At 38.9% G+C, this 24151-nt stretch overlaps 2 protein-coding genes across 4 annotated transcripts in view; both read right to left on the bottom strand.

The window, feature by feature from the left end:
* Positions 1 to 5199: 5199 nt before the first annotated feature.
* On the bottom strand, positions 5200 to 6921 carry LOC134296596 (uncharacterized). The gene is made up of 2 exons (XM_062971905.1): positions 5932 to 6921; positions 5200 to 5721 (listed from the first exon to the last, which is right to left on the bottom strand). Exons 1-2 carry the CDS (start codon positions 6919 to 6921, stop codon positions 5200 to 5202), a joined length of 1512 nt encoding a protein of 503 aa, XP_062827975.1.
* A 5394-nt stretch (positions 6922 to 12315) lies between these two features.
* Positions 12316 to 24151, bottom strand: part of ttc39b (tetratricopeptide repeat domain 39B) — an 87206-nt gene continuing 75370 nt past the window's right edge. For 2 of the 3 annotated variants that reach the window (XM_003216438.4, XM_008103159.3), the window contains 10 exons: positions 22897 to 23005; positions 21885 to 21952; positions 21742 to 21801; positions 19965 to 20126; positions 19602 to 19693; positions 19119 to 19239; positions 17814 to 17925; positions 16937 to 17054; positions 16255 to 16371; positions 12316 to 15623 (listed from right to left, as the gene is read on the bottom strand). In XM_003216438.4, the coding sequence (XP_003216486.1) occupies positions 15527 to 15623; positions 16255 to 16371; positions 16937 to 17054; positions 17814 to 17925; positions 19119 to 19239; positions 19602 to 19693; positions 19965 to 20126; positions 21742 to 21801; positions 21885 to 21952; positions 22897 to 23005 (1056 nt within the window). In that variant the 3' untranslated portion in view covers positions 12316 to 15526. Of the gene's footprint in view, positions 15624 to 16254; positions 16372 to 16936; positions 17055 to 17813; positions 17926 to 19075; positions 19240 to 19601; positions 19694 to 19964; positions 20127 to 21741; positions 21802 to 21884; positions 21953 to 22896; positions 23006 to 24151 lie in introns of those variants that run through there. The other variant, XM_062971904.1, reaches the window with a different exon arrangement.

Here is a 24151-nt window from a genome sequence, read left to right as displayed (position 1 = left end):
TGCACTCTTTTACAGGGCTGCCCTTGAAGTTGACTTGGAAGCTGAACTGGTGCAAAGCACAAGATAGATACCATTTACTGGGATTCCATTTGGGTACTATGTAATAGGAATTCTGAAAGAATTTTGTTTGCTATGCTTCCAGTCCAAATTCAAAATCCTGGTTACAACATTTAAAGCCCTAAATGGCTTGGGGTCTCAATAACTCTCTCTCTCTATGACTTCCCATGAATAGTTATCTATTGAAGGGTCCATCCTCTGTGTCCCATCAGAGGCCTGATTCCTGCCACACTTGGGAGAATTTCAGCACTAAATTTTATGAAAGCCTGATTTTATACAGGATGCAAAGGTCTTACTGTTGTACTAGTTAAAATTGTTTAACTGAATTTAAATCTGATTTTCATTGCGAAATTACTTAATCTTTTAAAACTAATGTTATTTATGTGAACTTTTTAGAGCACATTTAGGCTGAGTAAAAAGTCCCCAAAGACCCAGATTTTGTTCTTGTTCCTTTTGATTTTCTTTGGACAATCCATACATATTTTGTTTATCCCAGAATAATAGCACTAACAACAACAACAACAACAACAACACTTTATTTATATTCTGCCCTATCTCCCCAAGGGGACTTAGGGCGGATCACAGTACACATAAATGACAAACATTCAATGCCATTTGGACAGACAGACAGAACAAACAGAAAGGAGGTATGTTGTGTCGAGGTCCAGGTTCCGTGCCTTGGAGGTTGTGCTGTTGCTTCATTCTCTATGACAAAAAGCCATCAGGACTGCCTCCTTCCTTTTGGTCACCAGCATTTTTGGTTGTTGTTTTTTTTTAATGATGTTGTAAAATACCTCTTCTGCTTAATTAGCAGTAACTAATTTCTCTACTTACAGCTCTAAGCCGTATTTGAACTGCTTAGATAAATAGTGAGCTAGGCTTGACAGTCAGGTGCTCACCCCAACTGGGCTTTGAACTGGCCTTTTGGTTGGTAGATCTTCTTACTGCTGGTGATTTACCAGCTATGCTAAAACCCAGCCCAATATTTTCTGTTAACTCCCAAGACGACCAGAAAATTTTTAAACCACCACCACAGGTTGGTTTAACTCAGAAGAAAATCAGAAATAAAATGAACAAAATCTGGGATTTCTCCATCACACTGATTTTGTTGTAAGTTGATCTTTGAATTGAGGCCAGGGTAAAAATATTTAGATAAATGAAAACCTAGTAAGTTTTCAAGACTCTGATAGGAACACTGGAGAGCTGGATCCTGCATCAGGTTTTTTTGGGATTTGTTTTTTTGTTTGATTGTGATGAAGTGCTGCACAGAAGGGCTTTTCTGTGCACCATTGTATGAAAATATGAATAAACCGATTACTGTTAAAATGGGGGGGGGTGAAGAGCATGCATGTACTCCCACATTTCATGCATCACTAAAACTAGAACTCACAAGAGTATAGCAAGATTTTTGCCTAATTTAGCAAGCAAACCTTATAAAAAAGCAATGAAACCATATGTAACTGAGCACAATTTCACAGTGTCTCAGACTAGAGTACAAAGGAATGTTGCGTGCAGACCGTCTATACCACTTGAAAAACAAGTTTGGTTTTTCAAGTGGTAATCATAAATTTCAAACTTTTCCAGATGCTTTTAAAAGTTGTATAGATTCTGAGCGAAGAAGAATTTGCACCCATTGTTCCCGAATGCTGCAGCTATACTGTAGAATTAATGCAGTTTGAAACCATCTGAATTTCCATGGCACAATGCTATGGAATCCTGGGAGTTGTAGTTTGGTGAAGCACCAGCACTCTTTGGCAGAGCAGGCTAAAGACCTTGTAAAAATTCAACTAACTCTGACTCCTTCCCCACAGCTGTACTGGATTATACCTTGAACTGGATTATATGGCAGTGTGGACTCAGATAATCCAGTTCAAAGCAGATATTGTGAATTATCTTCCTTTGTATTCTGGGTTATATGGCTGTGTGGAAGGGCCCTATATCATTGACCCATGGCAGTTAAAGTGGTATCAAACTGCATTGTATAGGTACATCCAATGTTAGGGAAACCTCAAAGCTCCCGGGCCTACGAGTGCAGACAGAGGTAATTAAAAAAGATATGCGACACGGGATGAGTGGCCAGACCTGGCCCCACCTCCCGTGTTGCGCAGCCACGCCCCCGCATCGCACGGCCCTGCCTCCCGCGCTGCGCGCCCTGACCCCGCCTCTCGCGCTACATGGGACACGGGGCCAGGGCACAGCGGGAAAGTCCTTCCAGGGCGTGGCGAAGGCCCAGCCAAGCTGGCTGGGCCTTTGTCACGGCCTGGAAAGACTTCCGCTGCAGCCTGGCTGGGCCAGGCCGGCCGGGCCAGGGCGCACGGCATGGGAGGTGGGGCCAGACGTGGCCCCGCCTCCTGCGCTGCACTCCCTGGCCCCGTCTCTCGCGCTGCGCTCCCTGGCCCTGCCTCTCGCGCTGCACGGGAGGCGGCGCCAGCGCACAGAAGGCGGGGCCAGGTTTGGCCCTGCATCCCAGAGCTCGATAGCACCCCGGGAACATGGCGCCCAACGTGGGGGCATGGTCGGTGTCCCGTGTTGGGCTGGGCCTGAGTGCAGGCTTTGGGCCTAGGTACCCAGGCCTCACAGGACTTACAGTCAAGTCCCAAGTAAGGAGCTGTAGGTCCTGCAAGGCCCGGGCCAAAGCCTGCACTTGTAGGCCGGGCACCTGGGCCTGTGGGTGCAGGCCTGGCCAGGGGAAGGGTTTGAGGGCAGCTGGTTCATCCTGGGCTTCCCCTCTCTCCCTTTGCCTGGCTCCTTAACGGGCATTTGAGCAACGCTGGCTGGTGTTGTGCCCTTGGTCGGTGCCTTACTCCCCCTCAGAAAAAAAAAACCCCTACGTTAAAGAGAAAGAATAAAAAGAGACGTGGATGACATTATTTCATGTATGTCATCAGCTTGGAAGATGGAAGTCAACTTTAAAAAATAGGTTTTTTTGATAGTGTGTAGTAGGTAATTCTATTTTGTTAGATTTTTTTCTGTACTCGATATATCCTATTTATATGTTTTCAGTAGATTGTAGTATATAGTGTTTTCTTTTTATATCAAATACTAAAGATATTGCCAAGAGAGGAGAAAAGCTAGGAACCTTGAAAGTAGCATTTGGTTGGCAACAGGTCATTTGATCACAATCTTCCCCATCCAAGTGAGATGTTTTATACATTTGTTTCCAATTTTGGATCTTTATATACTGCATAATTCAAACACAAAAGTTTATGCACATTGGCACCCTCTTTTATTCATGTTTTTGGGTGGTCTTCCTTCTGCTGAAATATAGCACATACCCCCATAGAGGGGTTTCTGGACATTGTGTGGATACATGAAACTGTGGATAATAGTGAACCTTATTATTTTCCATGAGCTGCAGAACTGAGAAGAGGCTGCAGCTTATACCTGAGGTGTTCAGTGGATAACTGAATGAGGGAAAACATGGATAAGTGAAACCGCAGATACAGGATCCATGAATATGGGTGTCAGTATTCAGGGAAGCAGATTTTTGTTGTTGTTGAAGGATTTCATGGCTGAAATCACTGGATTGCTGTAAGTTTTCCGGGCTATAACATCATCATCATCATTTAATTACTTATTAATCGCCCTCCATCCACGATGCTCTAGGAGATTTACAAGATAAAATTGTAAAGGATAAAAATACATACATACAAATACTGATAAAAATTAAAATAGATTAAAAGCTCTAGTAAAGAGCCATGTCTTGAGTGCTAGGGTAAAAGGCCCTAACTCACTCATGGCTCTCATATAGGGTGGCAAGGCATTCCATAAGGCAGGGGCAGAAACAGAAAAAGCTCTGCGCCTGGTCCTCTCCAAGTGCACTTCTCTAGGACCCGGTACATAGAGTAAGCCTCATTGGGATGGTCGTTGCGACCTCCGATGATGGGAGAAGGAGAGACGGTCCCTAAGGTACGATGGGCCCTGGCTGTAAAGAGTTTTAAAAGTCAGGACTAGCATTTTATATAGACCATGGTAATCAGTTGGAAGCCAATGCAGATGCTGCAGCACTGGTGTTATGTGACATTTCATGGGTGTTCTTGTGAGTAGCCTGGCTGCCGCATTCTGAACAATATGGAGCTTCCGGGTTGTGGACATCGGAAGGCCAACATACAGGGCGTTGCAATAGTCCAGCCTAGATGTGACCGTGGCATGGATGACTGTTGCCAGAGCCTCATCAGATAGATAGGGTGCCAATTGCCTCGCTTGTCGTAGGTGGAAAAAGGCCTGTTTGCTGGCAGCAGCGACCTGAGCTTCCATTGTCAGCTGCGAATCTAAAACGACACCCAGGCTCTTAACGGTGGGCGAAGGAGATAGGGCAGCACCATCGAAGGTGGGTAGCAAGTGGGTCAGACCAGTTGAGCGGCCATGCCAGAGAATCTCAGTCTTCGCCGGGTTCACCTTCAATCTACTAGCACGTAGCCAGTTCGACAGAGCCTCCAGACATAAGGTGAAATTGTCTGGTATTGACGTTGCTCCAGGCTCCAGGCGAAGAAGGAGTTGGGTGTCGTCTGCATATTGATAGCAGTCTAGGCCAAAACTCCGAGCCAAACTAGCAAGGGATCTAACGTAGATGTTGAAGAGAAGAGGGGAGAGAATTGCACCTTGGGGTACCCCACATAGGAGGGGAGATCTGTCAGAGACTTGATCCATATACTCCACGCATTGGCTCCGGTTTCGCAGAAATGAGTTGAACCAATTGAGGGCCTGACCGCGAACTCCGGACATGGTGAGACGATGAATCATTAGATCGTAATCAACGGTGTCAAACGCTGCGGTAAGGTCAAGAAGTACCAGTAGCGCTGATCCACCGCTATCAGACTGGCGACGAAGTTCATCTGTAATGGCAACCAGGACTGTTTCCATCCCATGGCCAAGGCGGAAGCCTGACTGGAAAGGGTCCAGGCCGGCTGTATCATCCAGAAATTGTTGCAATTGTCCCAGCACAGCCCGCTCTATCATCTTACCCAAGAATGGGAGGTTGGAGACAGGACGATAGTTGGCAAGGGTCATGGGATCCAAGCTAGGCTTCTTTAGCAAGGGACGAACCCTTGCCTCTTTTAGGTTGTCCGGGAAGACCCCCTGTTCAAGAGAGCCATTGATGAGATTACTCAATGGATCGAGTAGACCTTCCAGGCAAGCTCTTCACCAGCCAGGAGGGACACGGATCAAGGTGGTTGGTTTTGCAGCAGCTAGGATTCTAGCGACATCTTCCTTGTCAAGCGGAGTAAATCGGTCAAAGATAGGCCCACTAAGCGGCCACAAAGTCTCAAGCTCACTTAAGGTATCAACTGTAGGGAGCAGTTCCTGCCGAAGCACGGTGATTTTATCAGTGAAAAACTTCTGGAATGCCTCTGCTGTAAGAGCCGTGGTTGCTGGGTTTTGGACTAAGGGAGCCGGACTGGTCAAAGCACGAACGATTTTGAATACTTGAGCTGGGCGCGATCTAGCAGAGGCTATTAAGGAGGAATTGTAAGATTTTTTAGCATCCTTGGCGGCTGATTTGTAGGACCTGCGAAAAGCCTTGAAAGCGGACAGTGCCACCTCGTCGGGTTTCCGTCGCCACCGATGTTCCAGCCGCTTTCGTGCTTGCTTCATCGTCCGCAGCTCATTAGTGTACCAGGGGGAGCGATTCCGGCGAGGGTGAAGGAGGCGTCTGGGGGCAATCTCATCCAAGGCAGCCAACAAACTGACATTCCAGGTGTTGACTAGCTCATTGAGAGTGACGCACGCAGTTCCCAGGCCCTTAAGGGCATTCAAGAACCTAGCAGGTTCCATGAGTCTCCTAGACCGAGCAAAGATTGGTGTGGCAGGATGGGGAGGAGGAGATGGAATCTCAATCCGGGCCTTCAGGACAGCGTGATCAGACCAGGGAACATCAATTACCGCAGATACAGATGTTTGTACTCCGATATTAAAAATCAGGTCCAAAGTGTGGCCGGCCCGATGAGTAGGGCGAGTCTTGAGTAGTGAGAGCCCCAGAGCTTCAAAGGTTGGTACTAGGTCCTTAGTCACAGATGAAGATGGCAGTGCTTCGACATGTACATTAAAGTCACCCAGAACAATAAGTCGGGGGAACTTCAGGACCCAGTCCGCCACGAGATCTAATAAATTCAGCAGACTCTCTCCCGGAGACCCAGGCGTGCGGTAAACTACAAGAATGGCTAGGGATTCCCTGCTAACCAGGACCACACCAACACACTCAATACCAGCTATCTTTGGAGTTGGAATAGCTTTGATGGTAAAATAATCACGGGAGAGTATTGCTACCCCTCCACCCTGACCCCCACTCCGTGGCTGTTGAAATATCTGGAAGCCTGGAGGTGTCAGTTCATGTGAGGGAATGTTATCACCCTCACGGATCCAGGTCTCTGTAATACAAACCAGGTCCGCTGCTTGATTGAGAATAAAGTCAGAGAGGGTAGCAGTTTTGTTGACAATAGACCTAGCATTGAATAGTAGCAGGGACAGGAGGGGCGTTGGTAGCACCTTCTCGGCCGTATGCCTAGGGATGGAATGCAAGTTGGAAAGAGAACGAGTTTCCAATCGACTCGACCTCACTCTGGCACTTGATCTAGGACCACAGTTATCATACTTGGGAATATCACGTAGGACAGATGAAGGCCAAATCTGTTGCTGACTTTGTCTCTTTTTAGAGACCAGCATGCTATCATTCTCATATATCCCTCTCCCGATGATTACTGGGATCGTCCTCCCAGTTCTGGGTTCGTCTGTAGTGTCAGTTAGGTACCCGATGTTCGAACCACCTCCAGAAAAGGGAATGACGCAAGGCCCGAGGGGGTATGATTTTGAGCACCAGCCTGTGGGCACAGCGGAGTTGGAGTAAATGCAAAGTCTCCTAATCATCGTTTAGGATGCTTCTGAAACATGGCCATACAGCCTGGAAAACTCACAGCAATCCAGACTTTTGTTATTTTAGTATTCTCCACGATTGTTATTCAGTATTTTTAAACATTCATAATCAGAAAGAGAAAAGCAGGAGCAGATACACTGATATAGTACAACGAAAACTGATTGAAGACCTAATTTTAATAAATGAGCTTTTATCAAAAAAGTTAAGCAAACAAAATAGAACTTACAAATTCAGAAATTAATTTGCTTTACACTTTTGAGTTCTGGAATACTGAGCTTAAGTGTTAGATATATATCCAGTCTTACCACCTGTTCAGTAATAGAAATGCCATTTGAAATGCCGGAATGGTATATAATTTCAACAGGGATTAGGCAGGATTCTTTTTAAATATGTTTTGCATTAGCATCTGGAAATAGTTTCTCTGACCCACTACAAGATCCAATGCAGCATTTAAGTGTCCCAAATAAATTGAAAGAGGGGAGGGTGGGACAATGGGAAAAGACCCTTATTGCCTGAATAGTTGTTTTAAACTCCACATAGTACAATCTTTTGGGGAAGAATATCTGACCTCACAGATCCACAAAATCCAGGCACCATTTTTGTGGGCCATTTCTACCATTAGGCAGTGTCAATAGCTGGTTTCCGGAATCATGTAGAGGCAGCTAATTGTCAAAAATTATATTTTATTTACATGGCAATTTATTTAATTAACCACATGATTCAATTTTTATTGGTTTTGCTAGGTAGAGGGGCCTATAAGATTTTCTGTATTATATGCTGAAGTAGTTTAGCAAGCTTTGGATCCAATGTGCACTTCGACTTTGGACTGGTATCACAAAAAAAGTCTTGGATTGATCCTGTCATTTCCCAACATCACTTGGTTTAATCTTTTGCAGAGCAGCATGCTTATTTTTGTGGCGTTCTTGGATCAGACATGGGTTCTTTATTGCAGACAAAATCTAATCCATTAATTGGCATTTCTCACCACTGTGAAATACTGTAGCAATACAAACTCACAAACAGCTCTCAAGTTATGTCTCAAAAAGGAAATGTGCTATTCAGTACCAATAACTTGAGAGAAACTTGATGATTTATAGAAAGTCAGCTAACTAGTGTACCACATCTCCCTTCCTTAAAAAAAATTTCCCCGGGAATGTGCTCAAGACTGTCCATAAGATATGCCAGAGGGGCCAGTTGTCTAAAGTTAAACATCTTGAAAATTAGGCCTAACAGCTGCAACAGCTGTTTTACTTACACAACCATATTTATCATTCTTAATGTTTGTTGTCTTTTCCTGTTCTCACGGTCTCACAATTTAAGAGAGTAACAGGTGATCAACTCCAACTTCGAGCTTTAAAAGCTTTTCTGTGTGATAAAAGGTAGCATATACAATTTGTTTTTCATGTGTTCTACTCAGCTATGGCTAAAGTCTATCGTTCAGCTTTTATTAGTATTATTTGGACAGTGTCACTTGAATGCAGAAAGGGATTCTGTGGAAATCCCTAAGAACAGAATTCCATGTATGCAGACAAGGCAGATGATGATACATCTCTGCACCTACTGAGACTCTCTGAGACTTAGTATGATGGTTGGATATATGAGTAGTTATAAATTGCTGGAGCCGGGAAGTTCTCATACCAAAAGTTAGAACGTGTCTGTGGCATGCCTAAAGTAACAGGCCCTCGAAGACACGAGCCAAACTAATTTCAAATTGTCCAGTAAGACTTTGTAGCTATAAATAAAAAATAACCCCTGCTTGTTGCTGACCTAGCAACCCAAAAGATAGTTGCATCTATCAAGTAGGAAATAAGGTACCACTTATAAAGTGGGGAGGCAAATTTAACTAATTTACGGCGTTGGAATGAGGAAGTGCCGTCACAGTGGATGATGAAGCAGCTGCTCCCCCCTGTGGCCAGCATCGAACATCCCCTCAGGAGGTTAAATTGCCTCTGCGTCTGTCTCTGTTCTATGTGTATATGGGCATTGAATGTTTGCCCTATATGTATATAATGTGATCTGGCCTGAATCCCCTTCGGGGTATGAAGGGCGGAATATAAATACTGTAAATAAATAAATATTCAATGGCATAATGCAATACCAACCTACATAGGTAATTTCCCCAATGACCCCTTCACCAAGCCACTCCAAACTTCTTGTACTGAAAGCACTCTATCTTGTTGGAAGATGAACAAGTGGGTAGGATGGATGACAGTTCCTGTTAATCTTTTAAGCATTTGAAAGCATGAAATTATTTCTCTGATTCATCTCCTTAACTATGGCAAGATCTTTCTAGTTCAAAATGCTCTTTATAACAGTGACCAGCCACACGAGAAAATGAAAGGAAATGAGTAATTTCTTTATTGCCAGATTTCAAAATAAGGGTTAATGCACATCTGTAAAAATATATTGCAAGTCATGGAATGGTATAGATTTCAAAAGCAAGATGTGCTTCATCCTGCTGCAAATCTCAGGAAGGGTGAAAAACTGGTCCTTCCTTTTATAGAGTAATGAGAGCCTAATGGATTTTGTTTATATTACAACTTAGGAAGATTAGAACAAAACCATCAAATGCAGCTTCACAGTTTGTGAACAATGCCACCTGCTGAGGAAACGTAAGTACAGCATTAATCAGGATTCAAAAACAAATACAAATACAGGTTGACTATCCCTCATGCAAAATGTTTTGCATTGGGGATTTTTTTTCAGATTTTGAAATACCTTTATTTACATACATAATAAGTTATCTTGGGGAGATGGGACACAAATCTGAATTTTAAAAATCCTGTTTTGTTTCATAAATGCCTTATTGGCCTGAAGGTAATTTTATACAATATTTTAAAGTATTTTTCTGCATGAAAAAAAGTTTGCGTAAATTGTGCACACTGAACCATCAGAAAGAAAAGGTGTCACTATCTCAGCTACCCATGTGAACAATTTGGATTTTGGAGTATTTTGGATTTTGGAATTCCATAAAAGGGATGCTCAACCTATAAAAAAACCTAATTACAAAGTTGAGTAGTGAACATGAATTGTGATACATTGACAAGTCTGCTCACACTGTGCCATTGGACTCTTCGATAGTCAATAAAATGAACAAAGGAAAACTATGGAAATAGGAGCTGAATCACTTTGCATAGGCCCCCATTCTGTTCAGTTTAGAAATTATTGATGTATAATGATACACAATAGCCATTGTACGTAGAAAAAATAATTGACTTTCAAAACTATATAAATTCCAGAGAGTTCTTCAACTCTCATGTGTGCAAAGGTACAAAAACAACAACAACAAAAAACCACAGAGATTTGCCTTGATTGCTTATGAATCGTATGACTCAATTAAAGCTATTGAGAAATACACAGAGATTCAACACAGCTTGTCTGTAGTGGCCTCTTGTCAAAAAACAAAAGGAAGAAAAAGCTCAGGACCAACTAATATAGGTGAGTATGAGAAGTATGAGAAATAAAACACTCTGCAGAGAATACCTACACAAACTGATAGAGATGGTTCATGTCTTAAACTAAGTTTAAATATGAACAAATAAGATAGCACATCAAAATAGCTCTTATCAATGATATTTTAAAGATAACAGAAGAGGCTTACGATGGGCACATGGGTAACAAAATCTGAAGGATTGCTGGAGTGATATTGGCCAGGGTGCATGGGATAATTTAAAGGGACACAACAACAACAACATGGCACCAGGGCTATCTGACTGACTGAGGTACTAGCAAAAACATGGGTCGTGGCTAGCTGAGCATTTCGACAAGTCAAAGTTATGGCAGCTATAGCTATTAAAGATGTGACTATCATTACTATATTTTGGCTCACTGGGACACATCGAATCAATTTTGTACTAGAGTACTATATTCTAAAGAAAGACTTTTGTATTTTTAGTGAGGTCAGAACTGGAAAGTGACCACCAACCACTTACATTTTGTACTTATACCTCCAGAGCACCACCTTGCTGTGAGTCAGAGAGTTCTTTACCAATAGCCCAAACACAGCTGACATCAGACTGAAATGATCTCCTAACACTCCAGGGTTAAACTGTCCTTTATGGCCAGGTAAGTGAAATCAAACCATTTTTTTTCTTTGAAATGTATAATAAATATAAAAGGGTAATGAAATTTCAGCCTAGGACAAAACAACAAAACTACACATCCCAGAAACACCAAACTTGGCAGCACAACCCCTCATCCATGCCTCTACGTTCATACAACAAAAAGCTCCAGCTACTCCAGAAAACGGCCAGGATTTGAGACTGCAAGGCTATTCACTGCTATTCCATCTGGCCAACAAAGGATTCCCATAAGCCACAGCAACGCGTGACCGGGCAAAGCTAGCGTATAATAAATGTAGATAACTTTATCAGAAAAGAACACATTTCAGTAAAGGAAGCATGGCAAGAAAATACATTCATTTTTCACTCAAAAAGACATGGTAAAATTCTGGTCCCTGCTTTCTATTTTTGAATGAAGAGTTCGATATTAGATTCTTATATATTAATGGCATATTGGGAATGTCATTTTGTAAAACAATTTCACAAAAGATCAAAGACTGGTTATATGGCTGAAACTCTTATATTAACACCATTTTTTTGCATCTTTGTGGCCTCCTATTAATGTAATAAATTATTTAATTGTTGCAATTAAAAGAACAACATTCCAAGAAGGGTGGGGGAGGTATTGTCATTCCTCTTGATATATACAGTATAACTTTCCATGGTTGGTAGATGTCTCAGTCACCACTTTATGTATACAGTGGACCTGGAACATTTCCCCAAGAATGGACCCCTTAATTGTTTTCTCTTTCTTTAAGAGAGGGGACTGTAACAACCAATTATAGGCTGATACATTTGTTTGATGTCACAGGAAAACTTCATATTAGATGTCTTCTTCTGAAGTTGGACAAGTAGCTGAAAATAGCTTGTTAATAGAAATTACACAAAGTTAGAACAAATTCAATAAAACCAAAATATGCTTAGATATTTTAGCTGATGCTGATTGTATGCAGATGAGATTTCTGTAGTTTCTTGCATTTTGACTAAAAATAAAGCCTTTTAAAATGAAAAACAACAACTAAAAAGTCACCTGCCGCTTTTTTGCAGTCACCCACCCTTGCATTAGCATGCCCTGCTTTAGATCGTCAGAGAAATACAGTCTTGGCAGTAAACATTATACAAATAGTTGTTGTTTTTTCCGTGTTAGGAGCAACCATAGTTAAACCACTGGCTGTTGCAAATTGATAAAAAAATTAAAATCATATTGAAAGCAGTACAGTTGTTTTGTTTCATAGACTCTACAGGTCTCCCTGCATTTATGATTCTTTAACAACTGAAGGGAATGCTACTTAGCCAGTTGAGACATTAATAGCCATCACTGCAATATTCGTTTAAATGCATATTTTTATTTTGTTGCCCTTCCTATCATAGGAAGAAAAGATAACAGAATTATGTGACAAATTCACACCAAGATATGGCTATCATAGCTGTCCAAATTCTGATCAGTTACAGTATTACAAATCTTGTGCTACACTGCAAGCGGCACATTAAAACTGCAAGCCCATGTATGCACGAATACTTGGATGTACATTCCACTGAACCCAAGCCAGACTTGCATCCAACCATGTTTGTACAAGTTGGACTATCAGTCTATTTCATTTCTTTTAAATAAACGAATCCCCTCTTATACAGCTTGGTAAAATAAAATGCAATCAGCACTATAAAAATAATACCTAATACAAATATAACTATTTTTAAGCTATGCAATAGGAGAACAAAAAGTACATTCACAGTCAAGTTTAGTATTAGAACCATAACTGGAGAATGATTTTGTTCCTGATATAGGATAGTTATCAAACATTGTAGTGCAACTGGCAAAATACTCTAAATCTATTTACCATATTATTCTCTGGCCTTGATAAAGTTACAAAACAGCTGGCAACCATAACCAGGACAATTTACATAAATGAAATCTTTAATAATCTCCCTTCTACATGACAGATCATCTCTCATTAATATTTTTATTAGACGGTGAAAACCATTGCCAGTTATTAAAAGCACAATGCAGTGTGCGAATATATACTTAAGAAACATGTCACTAAAAGAAACAACATTTAAATATATAGCATAAGGATATAATTGATGTAGTAATTTCATTGCAAAATTATAACTAGGAGCGAGATTGAGTTAAGCACAGTGAGAAACCGCCTCCCTATATTTAACATCACAATTATTTAAATCTAGAAGTGGCCCCACATGGTTACCATGTGCTTGTCTAAAAGCATGTATTAAATACATCCAGTGCCATTAAAGAAGTTCTGTACATGCAAACATGGACACACAAAAGAATTCTAATTTGCAAATATACTTGTGGCCTGTGTATTTAAAAAACAAGATGAAAACAGTCACCAGGCAGTAAAAAAGAGAAACGTTACAAAACCTCCTTCTCTGCAAGCTCATGTTGAAACTTAAATAATGTCCTAAACATGCATCCTAGCTAGCAGAAGGGATTAAAGCAAAAAGCTAAATATGCTGATCATATAGTAAGTGTTTTTCGAGAAAATTAACACTAATCTCTGGAAACATGACATGTGTCCTCTCAAATTGGCACAAATGTGCTTCCTTAGAATTTGAATTTAACAAGGCAGACCTGCTCCTTGATGTTCTATTACAATGATCTTTTGATGCTGAAAGAAAGAGATAAATGCCTCCTCTACTACTGCACACGGAGGGTGCCAGCAACTGGAAAAGAATGCACAGTGAAAGGTACTGCAGAATAAAATATAGTGAGAAACAGAAGAAGAAGGCTGTTGGACATAAATGTCAGCAATCTATCAGTTAAAAATACCCATTTATTAGTTTGCAAACATGTGCTAAGAAATATAGGATATATTGTACTGCTGTTTATGAATATGAATTTGTGTGCAGCTTCCATCAGCATAATTGTGATAATCAATTATTTCAAGACTAAATCTTAAAAAATTAAAAACTCTAGTGGCCCAACTTTTTCATTAATTTAGCACCTCATAATTCACAAAGAGTGCCTAACATTAACAGCCTCAAATGATACTAATAGCACTATGTGCTGTTAATACATAATGGAGCTATGGAAACATATGAAAAATAGGAAGCTAAGGAATATTCACAACAAATAGATAGATTTATGTCTGAAACAACAGAAGTGATTCTTGCTTTCTGCTACATTTCCATTAAATGGTACAAAACTAGAATCTGAATATAGTGGCTGTATTTGGCTTATTGTGAAAGTTCCAAGTTCAGATTGCTTGATGATTTTTACTTGGCTGAACAAACTATGCACCCTTTTATCTATGGTTATTTACTATAATGTATGAACTGGGAATTCTTGCTTGTTTTCACTCGGCCATATTGCAGTCATGTTCTTGATTTATTGTTCTGGCTTGCTGGGGGAGAGATAAGTCAAAGTTCTCAGTTTGCCTGTAACAGCAAACAAAGATTAATGGTCTGCTATATTGTTTAGCTTTTTCTGCTTTCAGCAGATACAACTGCAAAATGTGTATTGTAAGTCAAGGTTTCCTGCAACTCTTTTTCAATATTTTGCCTTAATGAGCTGTATGTGCATGCCTCTGGAAATGTGCCTCTGTTTGCAGGCTCAACAGCAAGAAACTATTTTATGCACATAGGATGGTGATATTAATAAAAGAGTAAGCTAGACACTAAGAAAGTTTCAACATTTTAAAATATCACTGTGTAAAATGCTTTTCTGTGATAATATCCCAAGTATACACTTTGGGTATACATTTTCTGCAAATATATTCATAAAGAAACTGGAATTTCAAGACACCTTCTTTGAAAGTGAACATAAAACCTACTGGCCCTTGGAGATTATGTTTTTTTTCTTATTATACAATTCACTACACAGTAACATCAGTAAATTAAATACATATAGCAGGACAACCAATTGAATTGCTACCACCATTTGGTAGAATAAAATGTATCTTAAACATTTCTTTATGGGGCAAAATATTGTCTTACCCTACTTTTTTCAGACATATATTATCAGTATATTGCACTGAATTTAAGCTAACATTCATGAAATGACTTTAAGCCATTCATTCTTTTTGGCTACAATATAACAAATCAGATCTTTGGTATGTAAAATCTAACTGTCAACACAACTAGGGCTACCAGCAGCCAACTTTTTAAAAAGTCCTAATTTATAATAAACGTATTGCAGAAATTCAAGCTTTCATTTAATGGTGAAACTATGAGTAGAGTCAACACACAGTTTCATGCATAAACAATATTAGTCTTCTCATAAAAAAATAAAGTGTCTGAGTTACTCTTTATTGCACCAGCAATGTTTTTTTAAAATACTTCTCTTTCGTGTCAATCATGAAATTATTCCTCTTATAAACAAAATATAAGGTCTTCTTCTAAAATGTCAAGCAGAGATATGGAATGCACCATAGAAAAAAATAATTGCTCAAAAGGATGACTAACATTTAAATATCACAAATGATAGAAAATATAAACTACATCTCTTTTGTTACATCATTTACATGATTTCTGTAAGCTTTCCAAGAACAATGTGTAGACACTTCACTCTCGGATAACATCAAGGCGTTGGAGCAGGAGTCACTTTCATACTGTTAAGTGCTGCGTGGATTCTGAAGTGTAACCTGGACTCCATAGAATATTCCTTATAATTGTTTCTGAAAAAGAGAATAATTAATTGAAAACTGTCCACCATTACCATTTATTCTCTGTTTTATTTTATCTTATGATGTGCAGGATATACAAAGGTGTAGAAAAACAATGACCCTTATATAAAATGGCAAAATCAAGCTTTAAGATAGCCAAACTCTGCAAACTCTAGATTAAGGTACAATCTTTAAGTAACAAAACAAAATAAGATTTCCTTCGAGTAAGAGGGTGCAGTTGGGAAGAAGAAAGAGAAATTAATACACGAAGGGGCTGGCAGGGTACTTTAGGGTTTATAGGATTCTTCAGCATTCTTTGTTTCCTGTACTACGTGATATATATGTCAAAACACTTTCCAAGAGTCTCTGGGGTGTGCATGTTTAATATCACTAATATGCAGATAGTGTTTTAGAATTGTGGCCTGTGGAGATTGGTCTAGTCTTCATTTTTCCAAACATAGTAACTGCTCTTTGCCCACTGCCATCACATTTAACAATAATGTAGAATTGGGAAAAGGAAGCTGGAAGCAGAGATACTCCAAAGCACTTTGTGAATATAATACCCTGATCAAGAACTTCCTCATATATGTTAGCATAAGACTATAACTGCTGTTTTAACTGAATAAAAATAATTACCACTTACTTTGCAGCTTCTATACATCTTATTGCTTTTTCTCTCTCATCCTGTTGTTTGTATAGAAGACCCAACTCGTACATTGAATACGGAACTAGATAATTATCATACTTCAGTTGCTTCTCACTAAGAAATCAAAGGGACATTATGACATTATTTGTAAAAATATAAAACCTATCGTAAATTGAAATTTGAATATATTAATTACAAGTTATCAGTTAAAATTTGTTTACCAATGAATTCAATATTCTATTTATTATTTTAACTTTATTTCTACTCCACCCTTCTCTCCATGGAGACTCAAGGTGGCTTACAATAACATGACACAATCCAATACATTTAAAAACATGGTAGATAAAAAAAATTAAAAACACTTAAAAACAATGAAATATTTGTGTCATGGATATAAGTTAAAATACTGTTAAGATACAATAAAAAAACTCATGCAATTAAAATTGTATTTGAAACTAAATATCCTCCCTAATCCCTCCTACTCAAATCTCCCCAGCAGTGTGCCTATCATCTTCCCTCAAATGCCTAATGGCAAAGAAAGGTCTCTTAAGAAATAATATAAAAATTATGACAATATGGAACTATAATTCAATTACCCGCTCCAGTTCTAAGTGCAAAACCTATGAAAAAGATGTCTACTGATGTTGCAACTGCATTTAACCTGTTTTCCCCAATTTACCTTTGTATAACTTGATTGAAGCAGAGCTCTGCTTGCAAGAATCTTCCTAAATGTTTCAAACACAGCCCTTTTAGCAGTTGTAGTAGACAGGAGTCATCCATGTAGTATTCGTTGTGATCTTAAAATAAAGAATCATCAAATTTTAAATGCCATCACTAAGTATCTGTAAAGGATGTTAAATGCCAAGAATGAGCATGACAGGTGTTTTTTTATACATATACCAAAAAAGAATAAATAAAATGTTTATTCAGTAATATTCTGAACCATCATAATTTTTTTCCAGTCTCCTCTGCCATTGCCCAATCTTTTCAACTCACTTAAGTCATTAATTAAAACAGCTGGAGTGACAAATTAGTATTTCCAGATATACAAAGCTAAATCAAGATATGGTATGAAAATAAACTTACTGGTGTTTATGCTAAAAGATTTCTGTTGATTACTGGAAGCAGCATGTTATGATGAAAGCCAGTATAGAATGTAAACAAATCTAAAAGTCAATTCCGGCCAATCCTCTTTTTTTTCTTTTTTAAAAAATATTAATTTTTATCCAATGAGGCAAACACACCATCATACAAACAACAACAAAAAATGCAAAAAAAAAATCAAACAAAAACAAATTACATCAAGCATTATATTATCACACTTTTACCTTTAATGACATATTACCAGCTCACAAATCCTTTTTTCTAATAAGAGATATTTATAACAGGATTAGGAGTAATGCAACATTCCTCATCATTGAATCCATTGAGACTAAGGCTTTGGAACTTGCGGTTCAATACCTTTGAATAACCACATGATTCCTCCCCCAATTTAGATGTTCCAGCAAGAGTCTATACAAATGTTCTCGTATATCACATTTAAAAATATTACTTACTGGTTTCATTTTTTAAAGTGGTTTCTTCTTTTTCAATTGTTACTAATAAATTTTCAGTGAGATCAGTCCTCTTGCCAACAATTGAAAAGCCATTCCAAACATACATCATTTCCTGAAACAAAAACAAAAAAAACCCCAAACAGGCCTTTGATAAAGGAATATCTTGAATTTCTGAATAACCCTAGATTGTTCATGTTTGATTAAATATGTATTTCAAATTAGCTAAAATACATTAAAATTATTTCGAGATAAAAGCATCCACATTTCTATCCATGCATGCAGCCAATCATTCCCTATCAGATACCAGAATAGCTGATAGCACCATGTACAGGCAGTCCCCAAGTTACAAACAAGATAGGTCCTGTAGGCTTGTTCTTAAGATGAAATTGTATATGTCGGAATAGGTACATTTTTGAATCTTCATGTGTTGGAATAGGTACATGTAACTCAAGCCATAGAGAGAGAGATAATACAAATGATGTATTCACACACTGAATCTATACTGAAATACATAGAAAATGTTTTATAAGCAGTATCACAGTAATTGTGATAAAAGGCAGTTTCTATGCAAAACATTCTTCCTACATACAGCATTAAGCACTAGTTTTGTACTTAATCTTCGCACATAGAAATGCCTTTGGAATATTCTGAATATACACAGTTTAATTAGAAAAGTCACCCAATTATTGTTGTTTTTGTTTTTGTGTTGTTTTTGTGTGCTTTCAAGCTATTTTTTTTTACTCATGGTAAGACTACAGCTAATCTATTACAGGGTTTTGTTGGCATGATTTAGTCAAAGAGGACCATTGCCTTCTCCTAGGACACAAAGAATGGGTTTCCATGGTTGTGTTGTGGTTTGTACCTCCAATTACCTAACTGAATAACCTATGTGTAATATCTACCTAAGACAGCTCTATGAGTGAAGTGATCATCCATAGTTCCTCAATTGGGGAGTATTTATATTGTACCTATTCAAGGATGTCTGCTTGTGTCTAAATCTATTTCCCACAGAGTTAGATGACACCTCAATAGTTGGGGGCTTCCATTTCCATTTTCTAATAAAGGTTTCTACAGTTATCTTTTACTTAATGTAAAGTTAAAAGAGACACTGGCGGACATAGGAAGCAGTATGGAAATTAGGTAAATAATAAAAAACCAGATTAAAGGGTAAATTGTTGCGGGTTTTTTCCCCATAAGGCCAAGGGGAAATGCGTTCATCTTACGTTACTCACTGAGAAACATACACACAAGTCCATATTTACTCTGTCACTCAAAAGATGACTGAAGTAAGTCTGCTGTAAATACCAGAGCAGGAACTATTAGCTTCACTTGCTGAGTGCCCCCATAACGCCGCGCTTTCCTCACAGCAAACTTTTCTGTTGGAATAGATTTCCCTGCGATTCTCTGCTTTAGACTTTCTACTTGCCTGCAAGAGGAAAAATAAGATGGATTTCTAGGATTATAGTAACAAAACCAGTAATACAAGTTAAATCATATATTCCTGAAAGCTTTGACCTAATCCCCTCTAGGCCAGCAATTTCCAAACTTGGAACCAGCTCTGTATGTATCTTAACACTAGTTCTATGCAATCTGAAGTGGCCAAAATATTTGGATAAGACAGAAAGCTTTTTATGTTATTTTTTCTCACATGTTTTTAAGACACTGGTATAAAAGTAAACAAAATATGCAAATGAAAATTCTGTAGTTTGAAAAATTCCACCTAGTTTCATATACATGAGTTCCATTATAAGATGTTAAGCTTCAAATAACTGAATAAAACAAAATTACCTAAACAAGGCAACAATGTCTTCTCCTGTTGTTTTCACATCGGAATCTGGAAGCATACACAAAATGGCAGCTTTCTGGAACACATATATTGCCTGCACAAAATAAAACCAAATACCAAAGGTATTGATAATTTCTTGCAACACAGTTATTTATGGATATATTATGAACGATCTGATGATAAGGTGTAATACTTCAAAATTTACAAATGATTTTGGGTTGTTTTTGTACATGTTTCAAGTTGCCATGTCTTTGCCTATTAATTTTACTTCTGTGTGGTGTTTTTGAAACTACCATACAGTGTATAATTGAAAACCTTTTGAAAAAAATTAGTCCTCTAACCTGGGAATTGGATTCCCCATTTACCTTTGACCACCTGCTTTCTTTGCAAAGCAGATCTGCATACCGATATGCTTGAAGCCAGTCCTGTTGGAAGGAGTAGCACCACATCAACTCCCAGTAGCAAAGGTGATGGATCTGCCTCCATTCTTGCTGTGCTTTAATGCATTCCTGGAATGTGACCTGAGCCTAGAATTCAAAATTACAGAAACATGAACCCTATTAAGTTTGAACTAAGTTCCACATATGAATATGGGTATTTGTTTGACAGAAAATGGCTATAAAGACTAGAAAACTACAGCAGTAATCTATGGGTTCAGACCTTTAATTTTGATTCACTAATGTGAACAAGGGCTTGTTATCATATAAATTAATCAAATGTATAGAATTTGAGTATGAAAAGACATCCCTAGTACAGATCGTTCAAGTTAATGTGAATACTGAAACGGTAAAATACATTAAAAGTTTATGAGTCCCCTTTAACTCTCAGAATGTTTTAGTACCTCAGCACTGCACTTTGTTCCAAAATTCACAAAGAATTACACCTATAAATTGGGCATTTTTAGTACTGTGAGCTCAAGATATTTTAGTTTTAGCTGCCTGCTGTAAAAGTGATTAATTTTACAAAAATAAAAATGACAAAAATTGTCCCAAGGCCTGTATGCATTTTGCCATTTTGTCCCACGTAATTATTAATATTGTCAATATTTGACAATATTGCCAAAGTATCCTTTGGCATCATTAATGTTTGATCTTTTGCAAAGACATAAAACAGCTGTTTTCTTTCAAAGCTTCCATTTGATAATTTTTTAGGTTTGGAAATGAGAGTAATGGTCTTTTAAAATGCCAAATTCCTATCTTAAGTTGGCTTAGATTTTTTTTAAAAAAATATCCAGTCATTTGCAGTTCCCATAATTGGTTAGAGACAAACTTCATACTAATGTAAGCATTATCTTGTGTCATCTTACAGAGTTAACAGTTACAGAAAACTGATGTCAATTGACAACAACCATGTTATTTTAACACAGTGTTTCCCAATCTTTGGGCCTCCAGGTGTTTTGGACTTCAGCTCCCACAGTTCCTAACAGCTGGTAAACTGGCTGGGATTTCTGGGAGTTGAAGTCCAAAACACCTGGAGGCCCAAAGGTTGGGAACCACTGTTCTAACAGAAAGAGAGAAACAAAAACAGGATCCATTTCACTTACTCTGAAAAGAATTCAACTGCTGCACTCTCCCCCTCTCAAATGTTTTCACTCAGGTTGCTAGGATTCAGGCTAGTATTATAGAAATTACATCTGCCAGTTAACCTCTGGATATGCCAACATATGTACTTTTGCGTGCATTGAACAAAGAGATATTCAGTATCTTCTTTCATGGTACTTTTTGATCCAGCTGTACAAGAACAGTTGTTAGGCTTTGGGGTGAAATTCTATCCTGACTGCTATTTGGCTATGGGATGAACCTGGGATGATTCTGACCACTCTCACACAAGCACAGAAGAAAGTGGAGCCTTACACCAAGGATATAAATTGCTCTGTTGTGCCCCCGGTTGCCACCAATGAACAAGGGCAGTTAAAACCCACCTGGGTGTGCCTCCAAAGCTGCTCTTCAGTTAAGGAGGAAGGGCAACCTCTGTCAATGGTCTAAGTATATTGGCAGAGAATTATGTTCTGTAAGCATGTTGACTGGATCTCAGTCTATAAAGAACTTTATAACTAAAAGAGCTGGTGTCTGTGTTTGCTTCCCCATCCCCACAAATTAGAAACATAAAACTCAATTTCATCGTAGAAAAATGGAATATTACCTTTTCAAAATTTCCTTTCAATATGTCTATTCTGGCATCATAAAACAGAATGATGGCACCCTTGAGAAAAATAAAATGATAGATTATAACCTGTAAGAAGGGAAAATAATAAAATAATGTATAAAGGGGAAAAGACTCTCAACCTTTGGAAACTTCTCAAGGTAAGGCTGTAGAAGGGTTTCTGCTTCTACAAGATTGGCTTCTCCTGTCCCTGTAAAAACAAAAAAATTCTCTCTCAGTACTGACAGCATCAATATAAAGCTTTTCAAGGGAATTAATATACATATTTCATATCTAAAATGAAATATATTTTAATATAATATGATATTTTAATGAAATATAATCTAGTATCAATGAACACGTACAGTACATATATAGTACATATATAGTACATATATAGTACATATATGTACTGGAAACAGAGAAACACAAAATATTACTCCTGTATTAAAATTCCACTTTGAGACTTAACATTTAAAATCTCTACATTTCAGCTTTACGATTGCTAACTCATTTAACAATTATGTAACAAATTATGTGCCAGTGGCACAGCAGGTTAAACCGCTGAGCTGCTGAACTTGCTGACTGAAAGGTCACTGGTTCGAATCTAAAGAGCGGGGTGCGCTCCCACTGTTAGCCCCAGCTTCTGCCAACCTAGCAGTTCGAAAACATGCAAATATGAATAGATCAATAGGTACCGCTTCGGCGGGAAGGTAACGGCACTCCATGTAGTCATCTGGCCACATGACCTTGGAGGCGTCTACGGACGATGCCAACCCTTTGGCTGAGAAATGGAGATAACCAACCCCCAAATTTAGTCACGACTGGACTTAATGGGGAAAATGGAAGGAAAAAGGAAGAGAGGACGACTAAGGGCAAGATGGATGGATGATATCCTTGAAGTGACTGGCTTGACCTTGAAGGAACTGGGGGCGGTGACGGCCGACAGGGAACTCTGGCGTGGACTGGTCCATGAGGTCACGAAGAGTCGGAGATGACTAAACGACTGAGCAGCAGCAGCAGGACTTAATGTCAGGGGGAAACTTTTATCATTACCTTTACTAACAAAACTACTGCATACCCCATCAAATATATATGAAATGTGATTAAAATATACAATATTTGCATAGATTTCCAGAATTTTTTAAGTCTTACCAAGGATTAATGAAACGTAAGTGTGGTAGAGCAGCAAGGTAAAAGTACACAGAATGGCTCGCAGAGTGGCACCAGAAGCTCCTTCCCGCAACTGCTGGAGGCCTAGCTCCTGTCAGCAACGATAATATTAAAAAGAAATAATATTCTCTATCTCTACCAATACCAATTTCATTCCACTTACAGAGAAAAAAAGAGCATGGAAAAATGCTTCCAAGGAAAAGTAGCCATTGTGACAGCCTTATCCTTTTGCATGCTTGCTATACATTGTAAATATATGCTGAAACATAACATTATTAGGAGTGGTAGACTATAACTTGTTTATTTTAATTTAGTAAAAATGTTTATTTATCTTCCATAGAATTTCTCCTTTTTTGTTAGCTGCGAGAACATCCTGAAAAAATATTTGGCCTACAGAACACATGGTTCCTAGGCTAATTGCAACCCTACCTCTTGTATTTGTAGTTCTTCATGAGAATACCCACAAACATTATCACGGGCCTTTATCCACACTCAGAGTCAACAATGAGGTATGAGGAGTAGGAGAATGCCTCCATATGTTGTGCTCCTCCTCTTTGCAGGGTGGATCTACACCAGTGGTTCTCAACCTGTGGGTCCCCAGATATTTTGGCCTTCAACTCCCAGAAATCCTAACAGGTGGTAAACTGGCTGGGATTTCTGTGAGTTGTAGGCCAAAATACCTGGGGACCCACAGGTTGAGAACCACTGATCTACACTGACCCGTAACCCAGGGCGGATCGGCCACAGGTATGGTCCAGGCAGGGATTCTTCTAGCCACTCCAGAGGCAGAAGGGAGTTCCTACCACCCAACAGCACCAAATGCTGTTCAGCCCTGCTGGGTGGCCACCCTAACTGTCCCCTCCACCCCGTGTGTTATGGTGGTATCTGGCAGGATGGCAGTGAGGACAGTTATTTCCTGTTCCATTTCGGAACCAGCCCAACTGTTCCCACAAGCCCAAGACTATGGCTAACATGGGGCTGCTATAAGACTAATCCACTTCTACAAGTGATCAGTGTAGATTGGGCCCTAGAAGCAGATAGTGCAATTGGTACCAGTTCTTCTATACTATTGCAGCCATTTATAGGAATGGCCCAGTATATTAAATGGGCCTACTGGCCTTTAAATTGCTGGGAGAATTAAAGACTTGGGTGATATTTCTGCAAACTCAGTAAGAAAGTTGGAAACCAATTCTAGTTAGCACAAAGAGGCCATATGGGCTTCTTCTTCACTTGGCAC

Source organism: Anolis carolinensis, chromosome 2 (genome assembly GCF_035594765.1).
Source record: "Anolis carolinensis isolate JA03-04 chromosome 2, rAnoCar3.1.pri, whole genome shotgun sequence".
Classification (NCBI taxonomy): domain Eukaryota; kingdom Metazoa; phylum Chordata; class Lepidosauria; order Squamata; family Dactyloidae; genus Anolis; species Anolis carolinensis.
This window is presented reverse-complemented; position numbering and strand designations above follow the sequence as displayed.

Coding starts and splice junctions, on each gene's coding strand:
- LOC134296596 (XM_062971905.1), bottom strand. CDS start 6,921: ATGATTAGGAGACTTTGCATTTACTCCAACTCCGCTGTGCCCACAGGC. Junction 5,722..5,931: donor CTGTATCTGCGGTAATTGAT/GTTCCCTGGTCT, acceptor GCCTTGGATGAG/ATTGCCCCCAGACGCCTCCT.